The sequence below is a fragment of the Microtus oregoni genome, unplaced genomic scaffold (genome assembly GCF_018167655.1).
Source record: "Microtus oregoni isolate MIOR12 unplaced genomic scaffold, Mior012 000003F_ref0000135, whole genome shotgun sequence".
Taxonomy (NCBI): domain Eukaryota; kingdom Metazoa; phylum Chordata; class Mammalia; order Rodentia; family Cricetidae; genus Microtus; species Microtus oregoni.
In genome coordinates, this window is record NW_024543062.1 from 68,684,982 (window position 1) to 68,707,306 (window position 22,325).

General features: G+C 40.6%; 1 protein-coding gene across 2 annotated transcripts in view; it reads right to left on the reverse strand.

Annotated features, from left to right (window-relative positions):
* The window catches only part of Nek7 (NIMA related kinase 7), a 128,103-nt gene that overhangs the window by 19,761 nt on the left and 86,017 nt on the right, over window positions 1-22,325 (reverse strand). For both annotated transcript variants that reach the window (XM_041648511.1, XM_041648512.1), the window contains exons 5-7: window positions 21,984-22,094; window positions 7,659-7,767; window positions 6,691-6,798 (exon numbers count right to left, since the gene is read on the reverse strand). In XM_041648511.1, the coding sequence (XP_041504445.1) occupies window positions 6,691-6,798; window positions 7,659-7,767; window positions 21,984-22,094 (328 nt within the window). The remainder of the gene's footprint in view (window positions 1-6,690; window positions 6,799-7,658; window positions 7,768-21,983; window positions 22,095-22,325) is intronic.

A 22,325-nucleotide genomic window follows, 5' to 3' on the forward strand; every position in this document is an offset into this window, starting at 1 on the left:
GGAGAAAACAAGTGCGTGACCGCAGGTGGCACCTGGCACCAGACAGGAAGCTGTCTCACTGCCTGCTTCAGAAACACTAATTTTCTGAGCTGGAAGTAGAGGACGCATCACACTTGGAAACAGTGTGGGGAACACGCATATACACTCAAGAGATTCCAGTGTGAAATTCTGGTATCTGGCCCGGACAGTGGGCATGCGTTTACTCTGCCGACAACATCACAGGACCAGAGAGATGTTTGTCTCCATTTGAAAGATCAACAGAGTTCAGGCTGTCCTATGATACGGCAGCAGCACAATTTCTCCCCAGGGGTTTCAAGTATTTGTCTACTCTAGATACCAATGTTGGCACCTTCTAGTTAGATATAGAAATCTATTTCATTTTAGGGTATAGAACAATCACATGCAACAACTAAATTCACACATGTGCACAAAGAAAAATCCTCTCCACCTTCTCTTCTCGGGGATGTTCTGAAAGCATGCACAGCCGCATCCACACACCAGTGCATCTCTTCCCACCGGTGCTGTCACTGCAGCAGGCAGGAGCTCGCTGGGTCAGCGTCAGTAAGTCCGTACCACCTCAACTGTGTGCACAGGAGCATGCTGTGTGGTGGTGGTATTTGTATCTCAGATTAATTTTCCTAAGCAAGCTTCCCTCCTGTTGCTATTTTCTCCTCTTCTACATCCCAGGCCTTGCAAGGGAAGCCACTGAGAAGCATGTCTGTGAGAGAAGCGAGAAGCCCCTGCGGCCAGAAGAAACTTTTGGGAATAATTTAAAATACTACAGCTCCCCCCGCCCCAACAAAAAAGAAACCACTCCATTTTGAAAATGAAATGAAACCATTCTACCATTAAAACCCCTGGTTTTCACAATGGTGAAGGGGCAGAAGGCTGGTCCTGTGATCTTCCTACTCAGTTTTACACTTGTTTGTGTTATGACACCTGCCAAAGGGGACTCTACAGGTGTAAGGTTATACCTGTAACAATACTGATCATCCTAGATGACCACAAAGAGATACAATAAAAGAGCAAGAGACCCGAGTATGAGGGAGGCTCATACCGTGGCCAAAAAATGGAAGCATTTTCTAGAACATGAGAGTGGCCTTGAGCCCAACAGGCGGTTAGCAAACAGGAGCCACAGTGTTAGCAGCACCAAAAAGCTGAATTCTGCTCCAGAAACTAGAGGAGACCAGAAACAGATGCTGTACCACAGCCACCAGGAGCACTGCAGATACACTCTAGTTAGCTCACCAAGATCCAGACTGGATGTGGTGCCCATGAAATTGCAAAGTAATACATTTCTATTGTTTTTATCCCATTGAATTTGGAGCGGTGCGGGAGAGTGGGAATTCAATCCCATGTGCCTCAGACACACGCTACAACGAGACCCACACGAGACACCAAGGAGTACAGCAAACCATAGAGTGCGTGGTATCTGAGAGCTCCCTGGACCACTCTGAGAAGGTGTTCTTGTTTGGGTTATCTTTTGGCGGGCGGCAGTAGGTAGGAAAGTAAGAGATGCCAATATACTCACTACAGGAAGAATAACACTTGCTATAGAAAAACCATGGCTTATGGTAATGGTGCGCTCTGGTTTGGCCATTCACTGACATGCATCTAAGTAACTGTACTTATCTCACAAGCTACTGAACTGAAGGGAAACCAGAAAACAGGGAACAGATCATATGCCATTTGGTCTAGACTTTTTGAAGGTTGACAAGTAAAAAAACCATTTATTCTAACTGGGTAGATTGCCCAAATACTGTGCTTATTGTAAGAGCCAACTGAAGATCCACTGGGCAGTCTCCAAGGTCAATACTCACGTTAGAAAGACAAAAATTCCTTTCGCGCGTTGTGTGGCTTTTGTTTCATTCACAACTATTTCCACTACAAGAGTTCATTATTGGCTGTTTTGGGTGGCACCAACAGAAGACCAGATAAGGCATTTTTCCTTTATCTCTGCGCATTATTCCTGGGCTCTCCTTTCCCGGACACAGAGTGGGCTTGCCCAGTCAGTTAAGATAAGACACTCAGTAGTGGAAGGGTTCTGTGTCATAGTCAAGCAGGAGGCTTTAGTTAGCAGCCAGAGAGTGATCGGCATGCTCTCTCTGCCTTATGCAATCAAAGCCAAATGTTGAACTGAAGACAATATAGGACCGAGACTGCCTGAAATCCTGTTACATGAGGAGGGTGGGCCACTGAAGGCCAAGTGCAGGCTGCAAAGGACTCTGGGTGACAAGAGACAGAAAATGCTCTGATGCAGAAATATATTTCATTCTTCCACAGAATCTCACCCACACTAACACATTTAGTTCAACTCAGCCTGCTATGTAAAACCAGTCTCTAAGTCCCATTCCTTTAGCGCCCGTTCCTCAGGTCTCTGCTGCTGATTGATAGTGGAGAAAACAGCCATGAGTTCAAGTGTCCCACAGCCCCAGATGCTGGATTTGTTTTAATTTTCCCTAAGTCTGGAAGCAGCAAAAGAACTTCAGAACACGAGAAAGCGGGGTCTGTTTCACAGCAGATTCACAGGTAATGCACAGATTAGGTGATTCCAGATTGGACAGAAAGCCAGAAAAATGCCACTAAGTACTGTTAGAGTGGGAAATAAATCTCTGAGAATAGCTCCAAAAGAAGAAGCAAAGACCTACCCCTCTGCGCTTTCCTCAGCACCAGGAGAGATGCAGCCGTAAGTTAAATGACTGGCGGGCTGTAGAGACTGGCAGCAGCACAAGAACCATACTGGGCTAACTTACATTTGATCAACTGACCTGATCAGACTCTGTCAGACTAATGTCTCCAAGTGGAATAACGGGAACTGGTGTGACAGCCCTGCAGATCTGGACTCATGAGTGAGCTATGGAATCAGCTCAACAGTTTGCGTTCAGCACTGTTTTAACTGAAATAAAAGAACAAGACCGAAACACTCTGCTCTTCGTAATAGAAAACGTGGGTCCACACAACCTCTGCTTCAGCATACTTGATTATGGTCTCATGGGCTCACAATTTTGTTGGGAGTTGTCCTTAAGCTGGATCAAGAGAGAGCTGTGTCTTTACCATAACATTTTCAAGATGTGAATAGGTAACAGGTTTCCCAACATCTGCTACATCTGTGAAGTTGACAATATGAAAGAAAATAAGGTGAACTTCATAGGGAAGGTATAGGATTCTATATTCAGTCTCCCTCGATACACAGCCCTCTCCATATCTGTAGCAAAGCACAAAATGGAGATTCTAAATTCACGTTATGTAGCAGAGGGGAGGTAGAAGGAGACAGAACCTGGAGAACAGTCCACATTGCACCCCACAGAAGCCATCAACAGCCTTCTTAGTCCACAGATCCTCAAAGGGAAAGGGGAGCATTGCTGGCACAGGGACGAACCAGAGTCAGCTGAGTAGACAACCCCAGACATACTTGACCTGAAGCAGATGAAGGGCACTCATGGCTGTGCCTGGGCAGTACAGTAGGAATACAATATGAATGCTTCCTAAACCTGGCACGATCTCTCCCTTGCCCTGCCCAGGGAACCTGGAGCTCGTCTTGCAGCTGCTTGTGAGCCTGAGAAGTCCCTGCCTGGGTGCTCTTACAAAAGCCTGTTCCTGATCCTTAGATGGCCAGTTTACCTCCCAGACAGGCCCGCCCCACTGCACACTTATTAAATCTTCTCAGCACATCAAGTTACCTCGTTGTTTTCTGTGCTTTGGATAAATACCCAAGACTTGTCCAATTCTCTCAACTATGGGTTGCACCCCTATATGGGATCACATGATCAAATGTCGAGACCAAGGAAACTTGGGCAACATTAAACGTTTTCTGAAAGCACAACCAAAAGTCAATTAAAACTCGGCCCAGTAATGAAACCGAGGTGTTTCTGGCAGCTGAGCCCAGTGAGCAAGCACATGACAACCCTGAACTTTGCTTCCAGATGCTCAAGCTGCACAACTGGTCCCATCCACGCGCTGCTGTAGCCTTGGTTCTGGACCCTCGAGCTGTAAATCTAGAACATGAGCCCAGAAGAGTTAACAAAGGGTCGGGACAGAGGTGCTCCAGGGCTGTGATTACACAAATCCAGGACTATCTAGGATGCTATGCTGTTTCTCACATGCAGAACAAAGTGGGGCTGGGGAAGGTATGCTTAATGGAGAAGGAAAGTAGAGTTGATAATAAGCGTAGGAAGTAAGAACTCAATTTCTGGTCCTCCTGCCTTCACTGGGACTACAAGCATGTACCATGCACAGTTTATGTGGTGCTGGGGACAGAATTCAGAGTACATGCTGGACAAGCACTCTGCCAACTAGTTACATCCTAGGGCCCCCCTTCTGTTGTTGATTTTTCATTAGGAATTGCATTAAACATCTTATCTATTATCTCAGTATAATTTAGGTCTAGTGTAAGCATGAACCATGTCCCAGACTTGGCTATCAGTAAAGCCAGAAACTGCAACAATATACAATAAATAAGACTGTTCTACTACATTCTTATAAGAAAAATAAATTTGTATGGGTGGCCATGTTTTCAATTACTTTCCATCCTCAACTATGAGAGGCAAATAAATCTGCTTCTAATAAAAAATATGTGTAATAGCAGAGGAATAATTCTCAAGAAGTAAAAATTCTGGGACCAACTTGACAACAACAAAAAGTGTGTCAGCATCTCTAGTCCCGCTATACTGTAGATATATATTGTTAGCGGAGACATTTTCCCAATACTTATTTTCATTAGGCCCAACGATCATTAACAAGGTGCAGTGCAAACTTGAACCCGTTACTCGGTACACTTCGTTTAGGAAACATGAACTTCACACCATTAGAATCTTCATTGTGCACGAAAGGCCAGCAAGAATGAAAGAATTTAAAAGAGCAATGTTTTTTTTTTCTCAGAATGAAAAAATTACTAAAGAAATTCATTCATTATGGATTCACCACCAAAGAGCCTTGTTTCTCCTCCTCACTGAGTACAGTTTGAGAAGTGTCTCAGCATCAGTAATCATGGCAGCAGAGTGTATGTACATAACTGATTTGAGCTGATCTGATAAATCCTTACTGATTTCTTAAATCTACTAAAATTCACTGTATTCTCCATATCAAACACTTTAGACTGACACATCACCCCAGTCTGGAGATGCACACATATGCTTGTCATTCCTATGTGGGGCCTCTGCAAAAAGTAGTAAGCTGCAGACTTGAGTCCATCTCAAATTGTTCAAATTTGGACGTCAAGTTATATGTATGAGGTCGGTAAGGCTGGATGGATAACTACAGCCTCCTCAAGAGTGGCTGGAAAATACATTAAACAAAACATGTGTGCATGTGTAATATGTGTGTGTATGCATGCAACTATAAACTAGTGTTTCAAGTGAATTAATGGCAGGGTACTGTTATGACACGCCAACCAGGTGAGCAGCAGAGAGTGATAGTTCTTCCTAGACATCGTCTACCACATTGACTGCAAGAACTCAAACTCCTCAAATGAAACTTTATCAAAGGGTTAAGCAAATTTATTGACTTTTTATGAAATTTCCTACCAAGTCTTTTGTGCCTAGAAAAGGTAACGAAGTTCTGTGACCCAAGTGTGAAGCAAAGGGGGAAATGTTACAGTTCGGTGTGGAATCTTATGCTCCCCATAACTAATAAAGCTGAAATTCGGGGACGTGTCAGCGATTCCGCCACACTTTAAATCAAGCCAAACTCTGTGTGCAACACCAACTATTAATAAAGATAGACGACAGATTCAAAGGCACACAGAATCTTGGGGGAAATGTCAGAAATAAAAGCCTTTAAAAGTCTCTAACCAGTTGGTTATCTGGATGCTTGTTAAACTGGTTATTGAGTTTAACTCATTGTTCCTCACTGGCCCATTTAAAAGCTCCTCATTTCACATGTTATCAAGGAATTAGTGGCTTCCAAGGAAATCATGACAGCAAAGACAGACCCAATTAAAGTTCTTTCAGAATTCACCCTTTCCTGTGTCTTACACGCACAGGGAGAAAACTGGCGTCTAAAGCACCTTGAGACGCCCTGCTTAAAACTTCATTTCAAGAGCATTTCTTCCAGGAATTTCTAAACAATTTTCTTGGCATTGCTGATACAAGGTTTCAGTTACACCAATTCTATTTTAGGTACAGAGGACATCAAAGTAATGTTAACTCTAATATGACCAATTGAGGAGGATTTCTTCCACTCTAAAGGGAAATTTTTTTTTCCTTCTCATTTGCTATGGATCATCTTTAGGTTTTCTTCCCTAGTTATCACAGCCGCATGTCCTTCGTATAAATAAATATATATGAATTATTATTACCTCTGGCATTTAAAAATGTTCAGTGAAGTCTTCTTCCAAACTAGAGCTTCTTCATTAAGTTATCTCGCAATCATTACAAATAAGATACAAGGCGCTCTCCATGGCAACAGTAAAAGTCAGGCTTATCAGAATTACTTAAAAAAAAAAAAAAACCAAACAACAAAAACCTCAGGGCCTGCTTGAGGTCAAATAAACAAGAGTATCGAAACAGTGTAAAAGGTAACGGAACTGCGGGCACCTGTCAGGAGCGGCTGATTTCCAGAACAGTTTTATAAAGAATGCAATCAATGCTGCAGAGCTGGCACCCCTGTTTTGAACCATGACCAACACACACACACACACACACACACACACACACACACAGCAACTAGCTGAAACGGTATTGCATCTCTTACCTAAAGAATGTGCAGCTGTGGTTTTCGAGCTGAAAAACCGACCCAGCCCAAGATCTCCGAGTTTCACCACCCCCGTGGCTGTAATGAACACATTAGCTGGTTTTATATCTGCGAAGAAATGAAGGGATCGGGTGAAAGATGATGGAATACTGAGCATTTGGAGGGAAATTTTATATTTGGAGAATAGATATTTACAATTAGAAGAAATCAAAATGTATATTAAATATGAAAGTCTGAACTATGAAATACTCACTATACTTTGAATGCTTTTCATATATTTCAAATTTTCCAGTCCTACAAGAATCCTCAATACACCTCCATGAAGGCTGCTAATACCCATTTCCAAAGAATATTTATCAAAATTTAAGACGCAAAATAAATGCATGCCCCTTTATAACAAGTTTAAATAACATGCTACTGAAGATCAATTTATATATTTATATCAGTTATAACATCATAGCTTAGCAGCACTGTGTGCACTGTATTTAAAATTAGACAGTTTTAGAAATCATAATTCCTGAAATAAATTGCTTCCCAATTTTTAGTACTCCGAAACCAGTGCATCAGTCACTTAGCGACTGTCCCTGCCCAACCACAAGAGTGATAATGAAGAATGCATAAGGACTAAGGCTGGAGACTAAAGAAATCTGTGTAGCCAGAGTACACCTTTCATCTAGAGAAGAAGCAAGCCCTCTTCCTCGTGCACATCCAACTGCTTTTCCGCAGCTTAACTTGCTTTACCGATAGGACAAGCAAGATATTCAGAGAAGCCAAGCAAAACCATACTTTTCATTCTTATTTATAGCCCAGTAGGGCTTTACTTATATAGACTTGTAATCTTAATAAACTATAATTTGGACATAAAGTATCCAAAGAAGAGCACTGCAGTGGATTAGACGGAGGCTATTTTGAACTGCCTGACGGCTCACATGACTGAAAACGATGCTACCGTTTCCTGCGCTTCTTACCTCTGTGCATGACTCTTCGGGAGTGCATGTGCTCCAACGCACTGCAGAGCTGAACGAAGTATTTCCACACGGTCCTTTCAGGGATTAGCCTCTTTTGTTTCTTAAAATGCTGTTGAAAATATTAAAAAAAACAATGACTATGAGAATTCAGATTTCTTAAAGAATTCCAGCATTCCAAATCAGTAAGTCAGAAAAATATCAACTTTCATCTCCCCATTACTAATTTTGAAAAAGCATGACTTCCTACACAGAAATGACTCCAGGAATTTCATTTGTCATAATGGTTTACATTCCTTCCTACTTATGGTTAGCAAAAGCCATGGAACACTACATCTCTGTCATATCCGACTACTTAAAAAAATACACCTATATAAAATGATTTATCTCAAAGTTCAAGAAAAGCTACAGAATTGAGAAATGAAGAAATATTAATGCAATGAGACTCATTAAAAGACAATTCCTACTGGGTATGCAGCTCAGCTGCTAAAATATGTGTTTAGCATGCAAGAAGCCCAAGGTCCCATGCCCAGCGACACAAAAGTGAGCATGGTGTTGCACGCCTATAATCCCAGCACTTGTGAGGCAGAAGCAGGGGGAGGAGAAGTGCAAGCCAGCACTTGTGAGGTGGGTGCCTGAAAGCAGAAGTTCAAGGTCACCCTCAAGCCAGACAGGGAGTTTGAAACCTGCCCGGCACATAAGATTTTAGCTTTGAAATCACAACAAAAAATGGGAAAACCAAGGACAGTTCTGCTTCAGACAGATGTCTTCACTGCAGAATCCTTCTTAAATACGGAGCTATCCTGGCGACCTGAAATACTGTAATCTATTAAAAATTTAGTGAAGGTATTTCTCTAAAATGTTTCCATGAGTAAATCCACTGCACTTTCAAAGCTAAATCTGTCCCTTGAATGAAGGAAACTACACTCTGGAGAGTCAGACTCTTAGAGAAGAGTTGAGACAAACAGCAGCGAGTACCAGCAGGCTGTGCAGGAGACAGTGGGTCACAGACGGGCAGGGAAATTGTTAGAACCACCACAAGCCATGGCTACAGAGCTCTGTCCATTGTCCTCTATTAAACCTGTTAGAGACTAGGATTGCAGCACACCAAGAACCAAGCTCTCAGTCCCACTGGATATTCTGTACATAAGCATCATTTTTTCTTAACAGAAGTGCAGTGGATTTACTCATGCTTATTGGAAGATATTTATAAATTACTCACATGTAGAAACAGTGCCTTTCAATGGGTTTTTCCACAAAGCTTTCAGACAATTTTATCTGTGTGAAGTGTGTGTACTTACTAACACGTCAGATTTTAAACCTCTTCTTTACTGTATTTGAAAACCACATTCGGAAAAGTTTGACCAATTAATTTTTGGTATTGAATACAAAGGAATTATATTTGAGGAAGTGAAGAAAAAAAAAAACCTAGCCCTTATGATTTACACCTGTGGCCAGGTGAGGTCCGGCTAAAAAGGCAAAGCTACAAGAAAACCCCTGGTGCCCTTCTCCAGAGGCAACAAATGATGCCCCCACCCCACTGTGTCCTTTTGCTACAGCAGAAAAAAACTCTTTTTTTAAAAAAAAAATGTTACTCTTTCCCAAATAAGACATTTAAAAATCAATTATTCTGAAATTGCATTAGCAACTGAATCAGGACCCTTGTATTCTAAATGGCCAGGTAATAGTAAAGATGCACCAGGGTCTTGGTAAACATTGAGAGATGCTCATATTGTGCTCCAATATGCAGGGTTTCTTTTCTGGCAGACTCTGTCAATATCAGTTTTCGCTGGAAGGGGACAATGCTGAAAATTCAGTTCTTCACACATAATTTTCCTTGAGACTTGAAATGCATCCAAATAAAGCCCGTGCCTGGGCTCCCCCAATGCCACATTAACATATCAGAGGACTGTTTGATGCCAACAGGAAGATGGGCACTGGGTCTCTTTTCATTCAAAAATAAATATACTGTAACATGTAGCCATCAGAACATGTAGAAAAAACTTAATGTTTTAACAGGGTCTAAATTCATTTTAACTATAATCAACTTACCAGTTTATTATTTTAAATAATTAAAATTGAGATTGTAATAGAATTACATCATTTCCCCATTCCCTTTCCTCCCTCAACACCCTCTCATGTACTCCCCATGCCCCTTGGTTTCTTTCAAATTCATAATCTCTTTTTTTAGTTGTTGTTGTTGGTGTGTGTGTGTGTGTGTGTGTTTATTTTTAGTCTCATTAGAAAAGACAGAATATAAAAGGCACTGAAAAACACTGGCCACAAAATGCACATTCGGGAGCATGTACACAGGTTGAGAAGACCTGTTTCCGTGTTTTATATTCTTCTCTGACACTGCTCCTTATAACAGATTAAAAGCAATGAAAATGAGCTCATGTTAATCTCATGTTACCCACACAGACTGACCTGGCAAGGCTCAGGTATCTTACTAAGGGTCACTGAAGAATAACCTGAATTTGACTCTCAGAATATAAAGTCTGATTATACCACGGGTATTGCTCAATTTCTGAAATGTCTACTTAAAGGCTTGGGCTTGTCAAATATTCTTTAAATGCAGGGCTGTTGCGAGTTGAGGAAGCCAACAGCTAGAATGTTGAAGACCTGTCTGTTCTCATGGTGGCACTGTTGCCTGCCTCCTAAAAGAGGGGGAAGAGCAAAGCAGGGAACCCCAGACTGACACTGGAAGGTTACAGTATTTGACTTACTCGAATGCACATTCCTCTTTCAAAAGGCAATGCAGGATGGCATCACTTCCAGAGCCCCTGCTTTCTGAAAGCGAGGCATCCCTGTAATAATACTTTATTCCATATTATAAAGCATCTAATGCAAAATATAAGACTTAAAATTATGTGCATAGACAACAATTAACACGAGGGAAGTTTCTAAAGACTAGTATCAATAAAAATATTTACATGAAAGGTTACATTTGTGGCATTTTTACCATGTTCACGCTATGCAATAAAATGTCTTTAAACCCAAAATAAAGTCTGTGGACAAAAGTTGTTCCTCAGGCTTAATGAATCACTTGGACATAACTTTTGTTAGGGTTTAGTATTTTTATAAAAAAGGCTTGCCCTGAAATAGTGCATGTATATTCTACCACCATTAACAGCACTCATATACACACTGGATTGTAATTCAACAGAAATACTAGATGCAACAAAAAGCTAAGCAAGTTACAAGCTTAAACACAAACATGAGATCACATTATTGTTTCACTGAGTATATAAAAGTTTACTCACACCTCACTGAGGTGAGGCCAATTTACCTGCTACAGCACATTGACATTGCCACCAAAGTGACTTTCATCGCTATAAAAGACAAGCGATAGAAGTAGCCTCCATTTGAATTCTAAGAAAATATATCTTAATAGACACCTTTGTTTTTAATCATAAAGTATCCTACAAATAGAATGCTTAACACCAGATCCACGAATAAAGTAGGCTCTGAGTACCTATACTATTCTTTGAACTCAGGGCAAACTTGGCTCCTGCATGCTAGACACTGGAGCCCCAAGTACACTGGTTCATTTCTCAGTGTGCATCTCTAGGATCCTCAAGAAATTTCTGGAAAAGCCTCAGTGAAATTCCTCAGCATACATTCACTGACAGAGAAAAAATAATCCTGACTTGTAACAGGCATTAATATCCATGGCATATAAAAATATTTAAGCCTGTAGTTACGTATGCTAATCTTTATCAAGAAAATTTTCCTAGGGAAACATCTGGGATTCTCAGGGATAGTGTCATGGGCGTGAGGCTGTTTTGGTCCAAAATCAGCCATTGACTGTCACCTCAAAATGTCTTTTTATTTTGACAATGGGCCCCACAATTACGTAGCTGTTGACTGAAATCTACATAAAGCAACTTTAGAAATGTATTATGCTGGTTAAATAGTAAAATCAACAACAGGAAGTGATTTATGTTAAATACAAGGAAGCATTTCCTACTTGGAACTACTGTCAAATGTTTAAATGGGCCTCTAACAATGCACACGTGTCTTACAACAAAATTGATTATGCGGTTTGACAATAATTAATCATGTGACCTTGAGCAAGTCACTCGATAATGTTGGCCTGTTTCCTTGATGCATTAAACAGAATTTGGACATGATTGACAAAGCCCCTGCCATCTCTAAATACTGTCTGTGGGTCAACAATTTCAGTAGCAAATAACACATAAATATCCATTTGGCACATTTTCACACTTAAAAACAGTAAGTTTACAGGTCTGTCATCCCTCTCAAATTTCTGTTAGTAATAAAGTAACAACCAGGGCCAGAGATCCTAACAGGTTCACTTACTATGCACATGCTCTCGTGTGAGGCGATGGCAGGTAGATTCCTCTACCAGGACCTTGTAATTAGGTCAAATATTTACCATCAGCAGGGATGTTATATCTCCAAACACCTTTGTAATTACAATGCATTTCTTTTTATAAAATGACATTTTGTGGTTATTATTGCAAAGAATTAAAGGCAGAGACTGGCTACAGAAAAGACAAATTGCTTTTGAATGTGTAACTGGCCTGTTCTGTGCACACACACACACATACACACACACACACACACACACACACGCACACACACACATACTCAGATATACAACTACTTGCTATACACAGATGTGGGAAAATGCTGTGGGTAAACCACCTATCGACTGGCATTTCAGTACTACACTAATTTCAGTATTACACCAAGATGTGTCCTCTTGATGGTCAAGTCGAGGCTCAGAGACTTCAGATTGATTTCTAAGACGCACAGCATAACGGGCCTGGCCATTAGGCCCTCACTGAACACACCCCACTGGCATCTTACTTTACTCCCTTTGACACAATATTTTCCAACCAGGTCACAATGTTCTTTCACCTATAGGTTCTCTTCTAAACACAGGTATATCCACACCAGGAAAATTTCTTCAGGATAATTTAAAAAAGAATAACCACTAAAGCATTTAAAAACATAATAACACAAGGGATGACTCCTACATTGCAGGTGAGTAACTCTTACGAGAAGGGACCTATGACTACAGCAGCTAAAACACACTTCCATGCAGTCCCAATGTTTCACTTTATACTACATAGAGTGGTCTATATAAAGTTAGAGTTTTTAAAAAACAGAATTCAGGCATGGTGCACACACCTGTAATGTTAGCAGTTAGGAAATAGAGCCAGGAGGATCAGGAATTCAAGGTAGTCTCCCAGTCACACAGCAAGTTTGGGACCAGAATTAGCCACAGAAAATCCTATCACTAAATAAATTATAATTCTTAAAAAAAGGAAAAATTAATCTTCAGTATGATGTGGACATACCAAAATAAAAATATTTGTCTCTGTTAAATTAGACTAGACAAGTGTGAGATAGTTGTTTTAATTTTTTATATGACCAAAGAAACCACAACAGAGCACAAGATGGCAAGCGGAGAAGCTTAACACAGAAGAGGCTGAGTTTGTAGGCCCCATCTCTTCCCAGAGTTCCTGCAAGGACGTGCTAGGTAGTTTGCCCAAGTGTCTCTGGGCCACTGCCATTGATGCCTCCCAACATTAGGAACCACGGACTTGGAAAAGCACCTGCTCACGTTCCCAAAAACACACAGTGAAGAGTTTATACATAACCTTCGAGTTATGTCACAGACTACGTAACAGTCTTGATGGCATATCATTTTCAGTGTCAGGAAATTCTTAAGTTCTGCACTATTTTTCTATGAAACTAGACAATTATAAGAAAATACATGGAATATTTTACATGTTACCCTGCTCTGTAAGAACCCTGCATGGCATACTGTATACACTGAGCTAATGGATACGATATATGCACAGGTGTTTACAATTATTGCAAGACTTCATTTGGCATCACTGGCAAGGGCTGGTGGCCTGATAGACACTGCAACTGCAGCCACAGGCTGAAATAGGAAATGTGGATATCCCGGTACGCACAGAAAGTCAGCCCTATTAGAGAGAGATGATGCTACTGGGAGGACCTCATTGTTGTAAGTGTGCAAAGGTCAAGTATAAAAGGCACTTCAAAATGACCGCATTTCCAGTACAACCTTTACATTTAGATAAGTAAAACAAAAACATGTCTTAGTGTAAAACAGTAACTCAACCAAGTAAGTAAATGCATTTTTTAACTTTTAATCTGTGAAGATAACAATTACTGTAAACATGGCTGATGGTCTAGCTAATTTATTATTTTGTGATAAGGTGAATTATAAGGTTTATCTCACTCCTGAAATGTGCAATTGCCCTGTATATAATCCTTCCCCCTGACACTTATTTCTAAACTGGATGTGGGGGTACCTGTAACCCCAGGATTTAGGAAGTGGGGGCAGGCTAGAGAGTTCAAAGTGAGCTTGGGCTACTTAGTGTGATGCTGTGGCCGCTGATGGGTTCTCCATGCTGCAATGAACAACCCACACTCACCTGCACAAAGTCAACACTAATCGCAACCAGGGCTTTGAATACAAATAATAATAAAAGAGGAGGTGAATTAGAAAAATGGTTTGGTGGGTACGATGGGGGGAGCTGAAAGGAGGAAGACTAGCTAAAAATATACTGTGTAAAATCCTCAAATAATAAAACTAGTATTTTAAAAATTTAAATAAACAAAAGAAACAAAATATTGCTTCCAGATTATCATCATCATCAACATCATCATCATTACTATGTGACAGATTACTTTGTACAGATATAATTAAGCTTCCCAGCCAGCTGACTTTGAGTTAACCCATAGGAACATTATTTTGAACCGGCTTCACATAATCTGGTGAGCCCTAAGTCAGAGAGACTCAACCAGAAAGACTCTCCTGGCTTAGTCTGTGAAAGGATCATGTCACAGAGGAAAGCAGGGGCTTCTGCAACTGAGGACGGCTGCAAGGTGGCACTAGTGACTTTAATCATATGGCTACAAGGCACCAAATTCTCTGATAGTCAGGGAGCATACGAGACACACACATGCAAAGGGAAAGGCCTACAAACAGAAACAGTACCAAGGAGGATGACAAGCTATGACTAAATGCATTTGAAATAAGAGCCTTAATTAATTGGTTGGAATAATGACAACCTCCAGTCTATATATATATTCTTTTGAATTATATGTATTGTATATTTTACTGAAAATATTTTTTGAAAATGATATTCCTCTCATCCTTAGACATAGTGTTGTGGTAAGACATTTGCTAACTACTAGACTTCTGAGCTTCCCCTAAAGAGATTAATTACATACAACTGTGTTGTACTGAAAGGGCAACAAAATACAGGTTTTAAAAATATAAATATATATATTTACTTTTTTCTATTGAGTTGACTTTCAAGCATACACTATAAATTTTTATTTGCACTTACATCAGTTCAATGAATGGAGTATATTTTGCAAAAGGGGTTATAAAAATTTAAAAAGTATTGTAATGATACCATTGACAAGCATAAACAGAACTCTTGTTCATGTATTTAGTTAGTTTCATTCCTTTACATTTGAGTCTGAATGGACATATTTCCTGACATTTCAACAGTGAAATAAGCACACAGGGCTCATCACACGATGGATTATACAAGAGTTCCATCCGTCCAAAATAGAAAAAATATATACCAACGGCATGACTTAACTCAACTCAAATCTTTCCTAAGACCATTTTATTTTAGAGTTTGTGATTACAGCTAATGAATAAATCTATGATGAAAAAAAAATCCCAGACTTCCTTTTATCCTCAAACTCAACTGGGAAGTATTTCATCTGACCACAGCCTCAGGTAATTCCTTTGTCACTAATTAGAGAAAGACTGAATATTTCAACTATAAATTGCTTAATTATATTTGTCAGTCTGCTCTAAACCAATTAATTATTTACTTGCGAGAATCTTTGATGCAATGCTATCCAGAGGTTCATCTCTGGAATAAAGACCAGAAGCTATACATCCGTTTCTAACCCAATTAGGCTGAAGACTTGAGAGAGAGTGAAACACAGTGGTACTGCATGGTGATTTTACGAAACTCTAAACACAATGCAAGCCTTCATTGCTGCCTTTGTGAAGTGTTAAGGTTAAGCCACTATCATATTCTTGCACAAAAGAAGATCCTGGGCCATTATCCTTTCATAATGCCTAAAAAACTGGGAGTTTAGAAAACAACTGTGGAATTTTAGGAGCTTCCACCCATGCCCCTTTGTGCGACTGCTGCAGCAGAAGCCTCTTCTAGCATGCCAGCAGGTCACTCACTAATGGAGCAAGACCAGGTATAAAGTAGGAGGAAACTGCCACCCATGTCACGTACTGGCCCTGGGAACAGGAAAGTGTAGCCAAGCTAACAGAACCAATTGCTATATGGGATGTGGAACTCCAGGCACCTCCCTAACAGCAGACAGCCTAGTGAAGAAAGAGGACACAGTCGGGTCAAGAAAACAGTAAGTCACAAACAAATGAAAATATCAATAAAATGATGTATGCAAAATCACTATGGAGTTGCATAACTAAATGCTGGAAAAGACTGGTCTCCAGAGGAAAAAATGCATATCTCTAAATACATTTATATAAACGCATCTTTGAGGTCAAAGGGAAAGGCCTGAGGAACTGGTATCTGTGAAGGGCTCAAGGATATAGAGATAGAAAGCTGACCAGGAATGAAGAGGGGGTGCTCTTTGCACACGGAACTGCATACATGACATAAGAGGATGAAACACTAAGACAACAGTCGAGGAACTGACATCTGCAGAGACTATAGGAAAAGCAGGAGCTGGATTCTGCAGGAGACATTTAAATGACCACCCTGGGCCAGGCACTCTTCCAGGGACATGGAAGGTGGACACACAGATTGAGAGTCTTTCCTTGGAACACAGGCTGCCATACAATCCACTATTTACCATCATTAAGAAATCCTTGAAGGATCTGACTGCTTGCAGGGGCTTTCTTATTCTTCCAGGACACCCAAAAGCTGATGAAAAAATATACCTGTAGAATGGATCCTGGTGAGTGAATTGAAGAGCTCTCACTCTGAAGAGAGATGGCTAATTTCAAACTCCAGAAAGAAAAGGGCAAGGGAACTAAACAAAGGAGAAATCTGAAAAATGTATAGAATTTAAAAATTGATCAGAACTTTGCAAGAAATTGAAATAGGTCAGAGAGAGAGAGAGAGAGAGCGCAAAGTGTCAGAGAAGAGCTCTGATCTCTAGCATGCACTCAAGCTGAGCCTCCACTTAGAAATACAAGGGCAGTCTATAAGATCATGAGTTTGCTTCCAGACAGAGAATAACTGAATTCAGAGGCATAGATACCATCAACCATAATGGGTCAAAAGACAAACAAAAGGCTGGGTTTGGTTTTAAAACTGCAGGAGTAAAATGGCTGGGCATGAAACTCACACCTACAAACCCAGCACTAGGGAGGAACCAGAGAGATTAGTAGTTCAAGACCAGATTGCTACATAGTGAGTTTGGGGCCAGCCTGGACTACATGAGACCTTACGTTTAATAGTCAAGAGTAAGACAACTCCCTAAGAAGAGGTTAGCAATAAACAACATTACTTTGATACTTGGTGAGCCATCTGGAGTATTCTAAGAAACAACTGAAAAGGAGATTCAAATGCTGCCGAGCAATCAAGAAGAAGACAGGAAACCACTGGAATTTCTGACAGAGGTCACCACAGAAGCCTTTCATGGAGCTTCGACAGTGGCTGAATGGCAAAGCAGGCAGAGGTGGCGCTGGTAAGACCTGATCAGTGCGACCCTCTCAGATCTTCTCAAGGGATGGCTTACCCTTCCTCTTAACTCCACTTTTGTTTTTTTGAACTATATTAACCAGAATCTGGCAAACCATACACTTGCTTATCATTTTTCTTTGCCTTCCCCACCACAACACAAATTTCTTGAATGAGTGAATTAATAAAGAACATGTTCACATGTATGTGTATATATATGTAGTCACATAAAAGAACAATGAAATAAAGATATTTAAAAGATAAAAAAGAATAACCCAGGAGATGCAGGTTACAGTTAAAGAACCAGGAAAGATAAGGCTTGAACTGAGAAAGGTGGAGGGGTGTACGACAATCCCTCCTGCATAACAGTATGTCAACAGAAGAGCACAGGAAAGCACAATGCCACACACAAGTCACCATGGCAGACCCATGGGAAAGTAAAGGTGCAACCCTCTCGCACCGACAGTCTAGTCGCTCTGAAATGAGAGGGTAAACTGGATGACTGAAGGGGTGGGTTAGGTAGAGTACCACTCAGAGGCCTAAAGAGAATAAAAAAACTTGAGAACTTATTGAATCAAAAATTCAGATTGCCCAGACAATGTGTGTTGATTTATTTGTAAAAGTCTAAAAATAAGTAAACAGATAACATACACATATGTATTGTGTGTGTCTATATGTGTGTGTGAGTTGGCCCTCATAATAACATCAAGACACAGGTATTAAAAACTAATTTATACATATGGCAGCTGTGACTCAATCACTTAAGAGAAAGTAAATCATGGTCATCTAGCACCCATTGCCTTTTACTGCCATCAAAAGTTTCCATTCTCCTCCCAAATGTCCTGATGAAACCCCTATCTTCTTTATACACATTACTGCAGCAGAAGTTACTAATTTTCTATGAATATTGTCTTCCGTGGTTGATGTAGAATTTCCCTCTGTATGCTGTAAACACCAGTGGTTAATAAGAAAACTATTTTAAGCCTATAGCAGGGCAGAACACAGGTAGGTGGGGAAAACTAAACCGAATGCTGGGAGAAAGAAGGCAGAGTCAAGGAGAAGCCATGTAGCCCCACCAGAGATAAACGCTGGAACTTTACCAAAAGGTAAGCTACAGCCTTGTGGCAATACACAGATCAGTGGAGATGGGTTAAATTAAGATGTAAGAGTTAGCCTATTAGAAGTTAGAGCTAATGGGCCAAGCAGTGATTTAATTAATATTGAATCTGTATCCAGATAGAGAACAAAGTGGGGGAGATTTTGTGCACATAAAGTTGGTGGTTACCTCTGGAAAATGTTAACTAGAGAAAACAAATTCAAGACAAGAAGGCCTTTTGTATTTAAGACAGTGGATAAGCACAAAGCTTAAACCATACAGAGGGGAACAAACATAAATGTATGTGCAATTGTTGTAATCCATAATAAAATTCTACTCAGAAGGAACCAGAGGAGATCTTCGAGTCAGATCATTCAAATTTATTACATTATTCCTCTGAATGCAAAACGAAGATTTGGTCAAGTCTGAAATAGCATACTGAAAAACACACACACACCCACAAAAATATACCTGGGATCCAAAGTGATCCACCAGGAAGTGACCTTAGCGATTCAAACTTAACAGTCACAGCTGTTTGACGAAAGATCTGCAGGTTTGACAATATGACCTTCATGTTTTAGATCTGAGATCTAAAGGAACCCTCAGAAGGTCTTATACCTAGACTACACAAACACTGCCAGAACCCACCAGAAAGCAAGTATCACCCAAAAGCTTACACGCTAACATACATGAGAGGAGCACAGAAACTCTAGGATTTACCAAAGTACATTAAATTGTCATGCTCACAATTTATGAGTAATTGAGTGATACCGCTAAAAAATTCCCCCTGTAAAAAGTCCACTACGTCATACACATCTGCAAACTTTAGTCAGAAGCCTCAAGAGCACAGCAAGGATGGCTCTACCTGTCTAAAGGAGTACTACTAATTCCACATAGACTTCTGGTGTTCTGGATCTTCCTTAGAGAGAAAACTTACTCTTTCCAACAGCATCACCAGCTCAGTAGTTACAGAGAAATAGAAGAAAAGAAACCTCACACCTAAAAGTTCAAACAGTTTTAAGTAAGCTGTAGTCATTTGTAAAGACAGCTTCCTTTTGTATGTTCAAACCGTTGGAAGGCCAGGTGGTCCACTAGAAGTGGACATAGAAGACATCCTAATTTCCTTTTAAAGCTACAACTATAAAGTTTTATTACTCCTTAACTTGCAAAGAAATACTTTGGCAGTTGGCAGATTAAGTAAGTGGTGGGAAGTCCCTGAGCCAGAACATCAGATAACTGGTTGGAAGGGATTCACTTTAAATACCATGCTTAGGCAGCTCCCACAAAGTAATAACATTGCTCTTTTTCTCCCCCTTCCTGTGCTGGGAATCGAATGGGCTAGGCAAGTACTCTATCACTCATCTACTCCCCAGCCCTTCTTACTTCATCTCACACAGTGAGTGCTGAAACTAGAAAACACTAGCCAAGTGTCCTCAACTTACAGAACCCGAGTGACACAAGTGACCGTGGTCTATACAGAAGCCCCGCTCAGGAGAAGAGTTCTTAACTATTGGACAGACACCTTGGTCAGAAAATCTAGAAATGAGATGTAAGTCATGACACCATTCTTTTGAGTGGATGGTCAAGTACTTGCGCCTGATAATCAAAGGAATCCTGCCACACAGCAATCTTTAAGGACTATCAAAGGGAAACGTGTGGATTAGTGTACTAAACAGACCTAATTTCCAGAGGCCTAGCTCTGCTATGTGCTAGCAATGGTACTTTCTTATGCTCTTAAAGTTCTGCATTTACCTCCCCGGATCCTGGCGAGGATTAAAGGAGCATGTTTGGCACTCTCCCTTCAATATCCAGCAACAGATTATTAGCGATTTACCAGATTCTGCTAGTCCAAAAACTCAGTGCACAAGCTGACAATACCCAGACCCCCTCACGGAAACAGAACTTGAAATCACCGTGGAAACCAGCCAGGAAACCAAAACATCAAGTCCACCTACAGCCAGGTTACCCTAAAAGCTTCCACCCAGGGTATCCCTAACTTTTAAGCCCCTTTACTTCTGCAACGCTGTTACTCCTCTTCAAGCATTCAGTCTCAACCAAAATGGAGGCAACAGTGGGTGATTCCTTGACTTTAGAAGGGTCTAAATTACCTCCCCACCTTTGTTTTTCTTCTTTGGTTGGTTTGATTTGTTCCCACACTGTCTAATTTGCCTTCCACAATAACAGAGGCCTAGCTGGCACTGCCATTTAAATATAGGCTATCATGTAGCCTGTCTTGTTGTAGGAGGAGCCAACAGCCAGCTAAAACCGACCGTGACAGTCTAGGAAAAAAAACCCTCAGGGTCAGCCAAGTATGCACATGGGTAACTTCCCCTTGAGCCAATTGGGAGCTGGTCTCAGTGCCCGAGACTGAGGACACCATGACATCAGATGGCCGGAGCCAATAAAGGAGAGACAACACAGGTTCCAGATGACACCAATCCTTAGGTCCTGGGAAGGGGCATATAAGTTTACCTAAAGTCCCCAATAAATGAGTCTGCTCCGTCACTTCCCTGACTCCCAGAGTCTGTGCCGTTGACTCTGCACCATCTTTCCCCTACCACCCAGGGTACGGTAGTGGGAGGCAAGCAACATCTTAGAGAGAAATATGTCCGTGAGGCTATATCAGGGGACTGAAGCTGAATGTGAAACACGATTTTAAGATCTGGATGAGCATAAAAGGATTTAATCACTGCAATGTCCCTGTGAATTATATTTTAGAGAAAGTAAACATACACAAGGATAAGCAGTTTCTTAATTTACTCTCATTCAGTGGTTTCTATTACTGCAACTCAACATAAACCCAATTAATAGCTTTTAAGGAAAAATGCGAAACAGCTTTTCAGTCAGACAGACATCCAAATTCTTCTCTGAGGAGGCCTCTCAGCTCAGCTTCTAAGCTGCTCTTAGATTTCTTTCCTTTATGCGTGTGTCTATGTGTGTGTGCACACAAACACACAAACGCATGGACTGTGTGTTTACACGGGAGCAGGGGTGTGTATGTCTATGTAAAAAAAAACATTCCCTATCTTCTAGTTTGAGGCAAGGTCTCTCACTGAACCTAGAGCTCACCAAAACAGCTCTACTGGCAGGCTAGGGAGTTCCAGGGACCCCTCTGTCTCCACTGCCGAGAGCTCCGATAACAGTTCCTACTCCTGCACCCGGCTTTTTACATGAGTTCTGGAGATATGCTCTCAGCTGCTCATCCTTGTGTGGCACGCACTTTAATAATCAAGCTATTTCTCCAACGTGGGATTTCTTTCTTCCCCCTTTCCCTTAGGTCCGAAGACAAAGGATCAAGACTAGGCTGCTCCTGAGTCACAAGCTGAAACACTCCAACTTCAGAAAACAAGTCGCTATTTCCAAGTGAATCGGGTGCATTTAGAAATGTAAGGTAATTTAGGTGAAGTTTGCTAAGTCAACTCCATCACCACTTCCATCCTTCCCGCCCGCCATATGCCAACTGTTACAGCAAGGTCTTGGAAGTAGCTACCTCGGTACACATTCCACAGAACAAATGCCCAAACTTACCTTTATCATTCTGGAGAGGTCACCGGCATCTGCTAATTCCAAAACTATGTTCAGCTCATTATCTTCGATGAATGATGCATAATATTTAATTACATTTGGATGATTGAGTTGCTAAGGAAAAACAGCAGAAATCAAAAAGTTTTATTTTAAATTGTAGTAAAGTTTTTAATAATTTTAATTTAGCTACGGCAACTCATTTTCAAATTGCAAATATCTTGACAGCATATTTTTATGATAGTCAATTTTAAAACACATAATTATTCAAAGTAAAACTAGATATGAATAAACTTATTTTAATATTTTATTAGATACAATAAATGATGTACTCAAGACTTTTTAAGT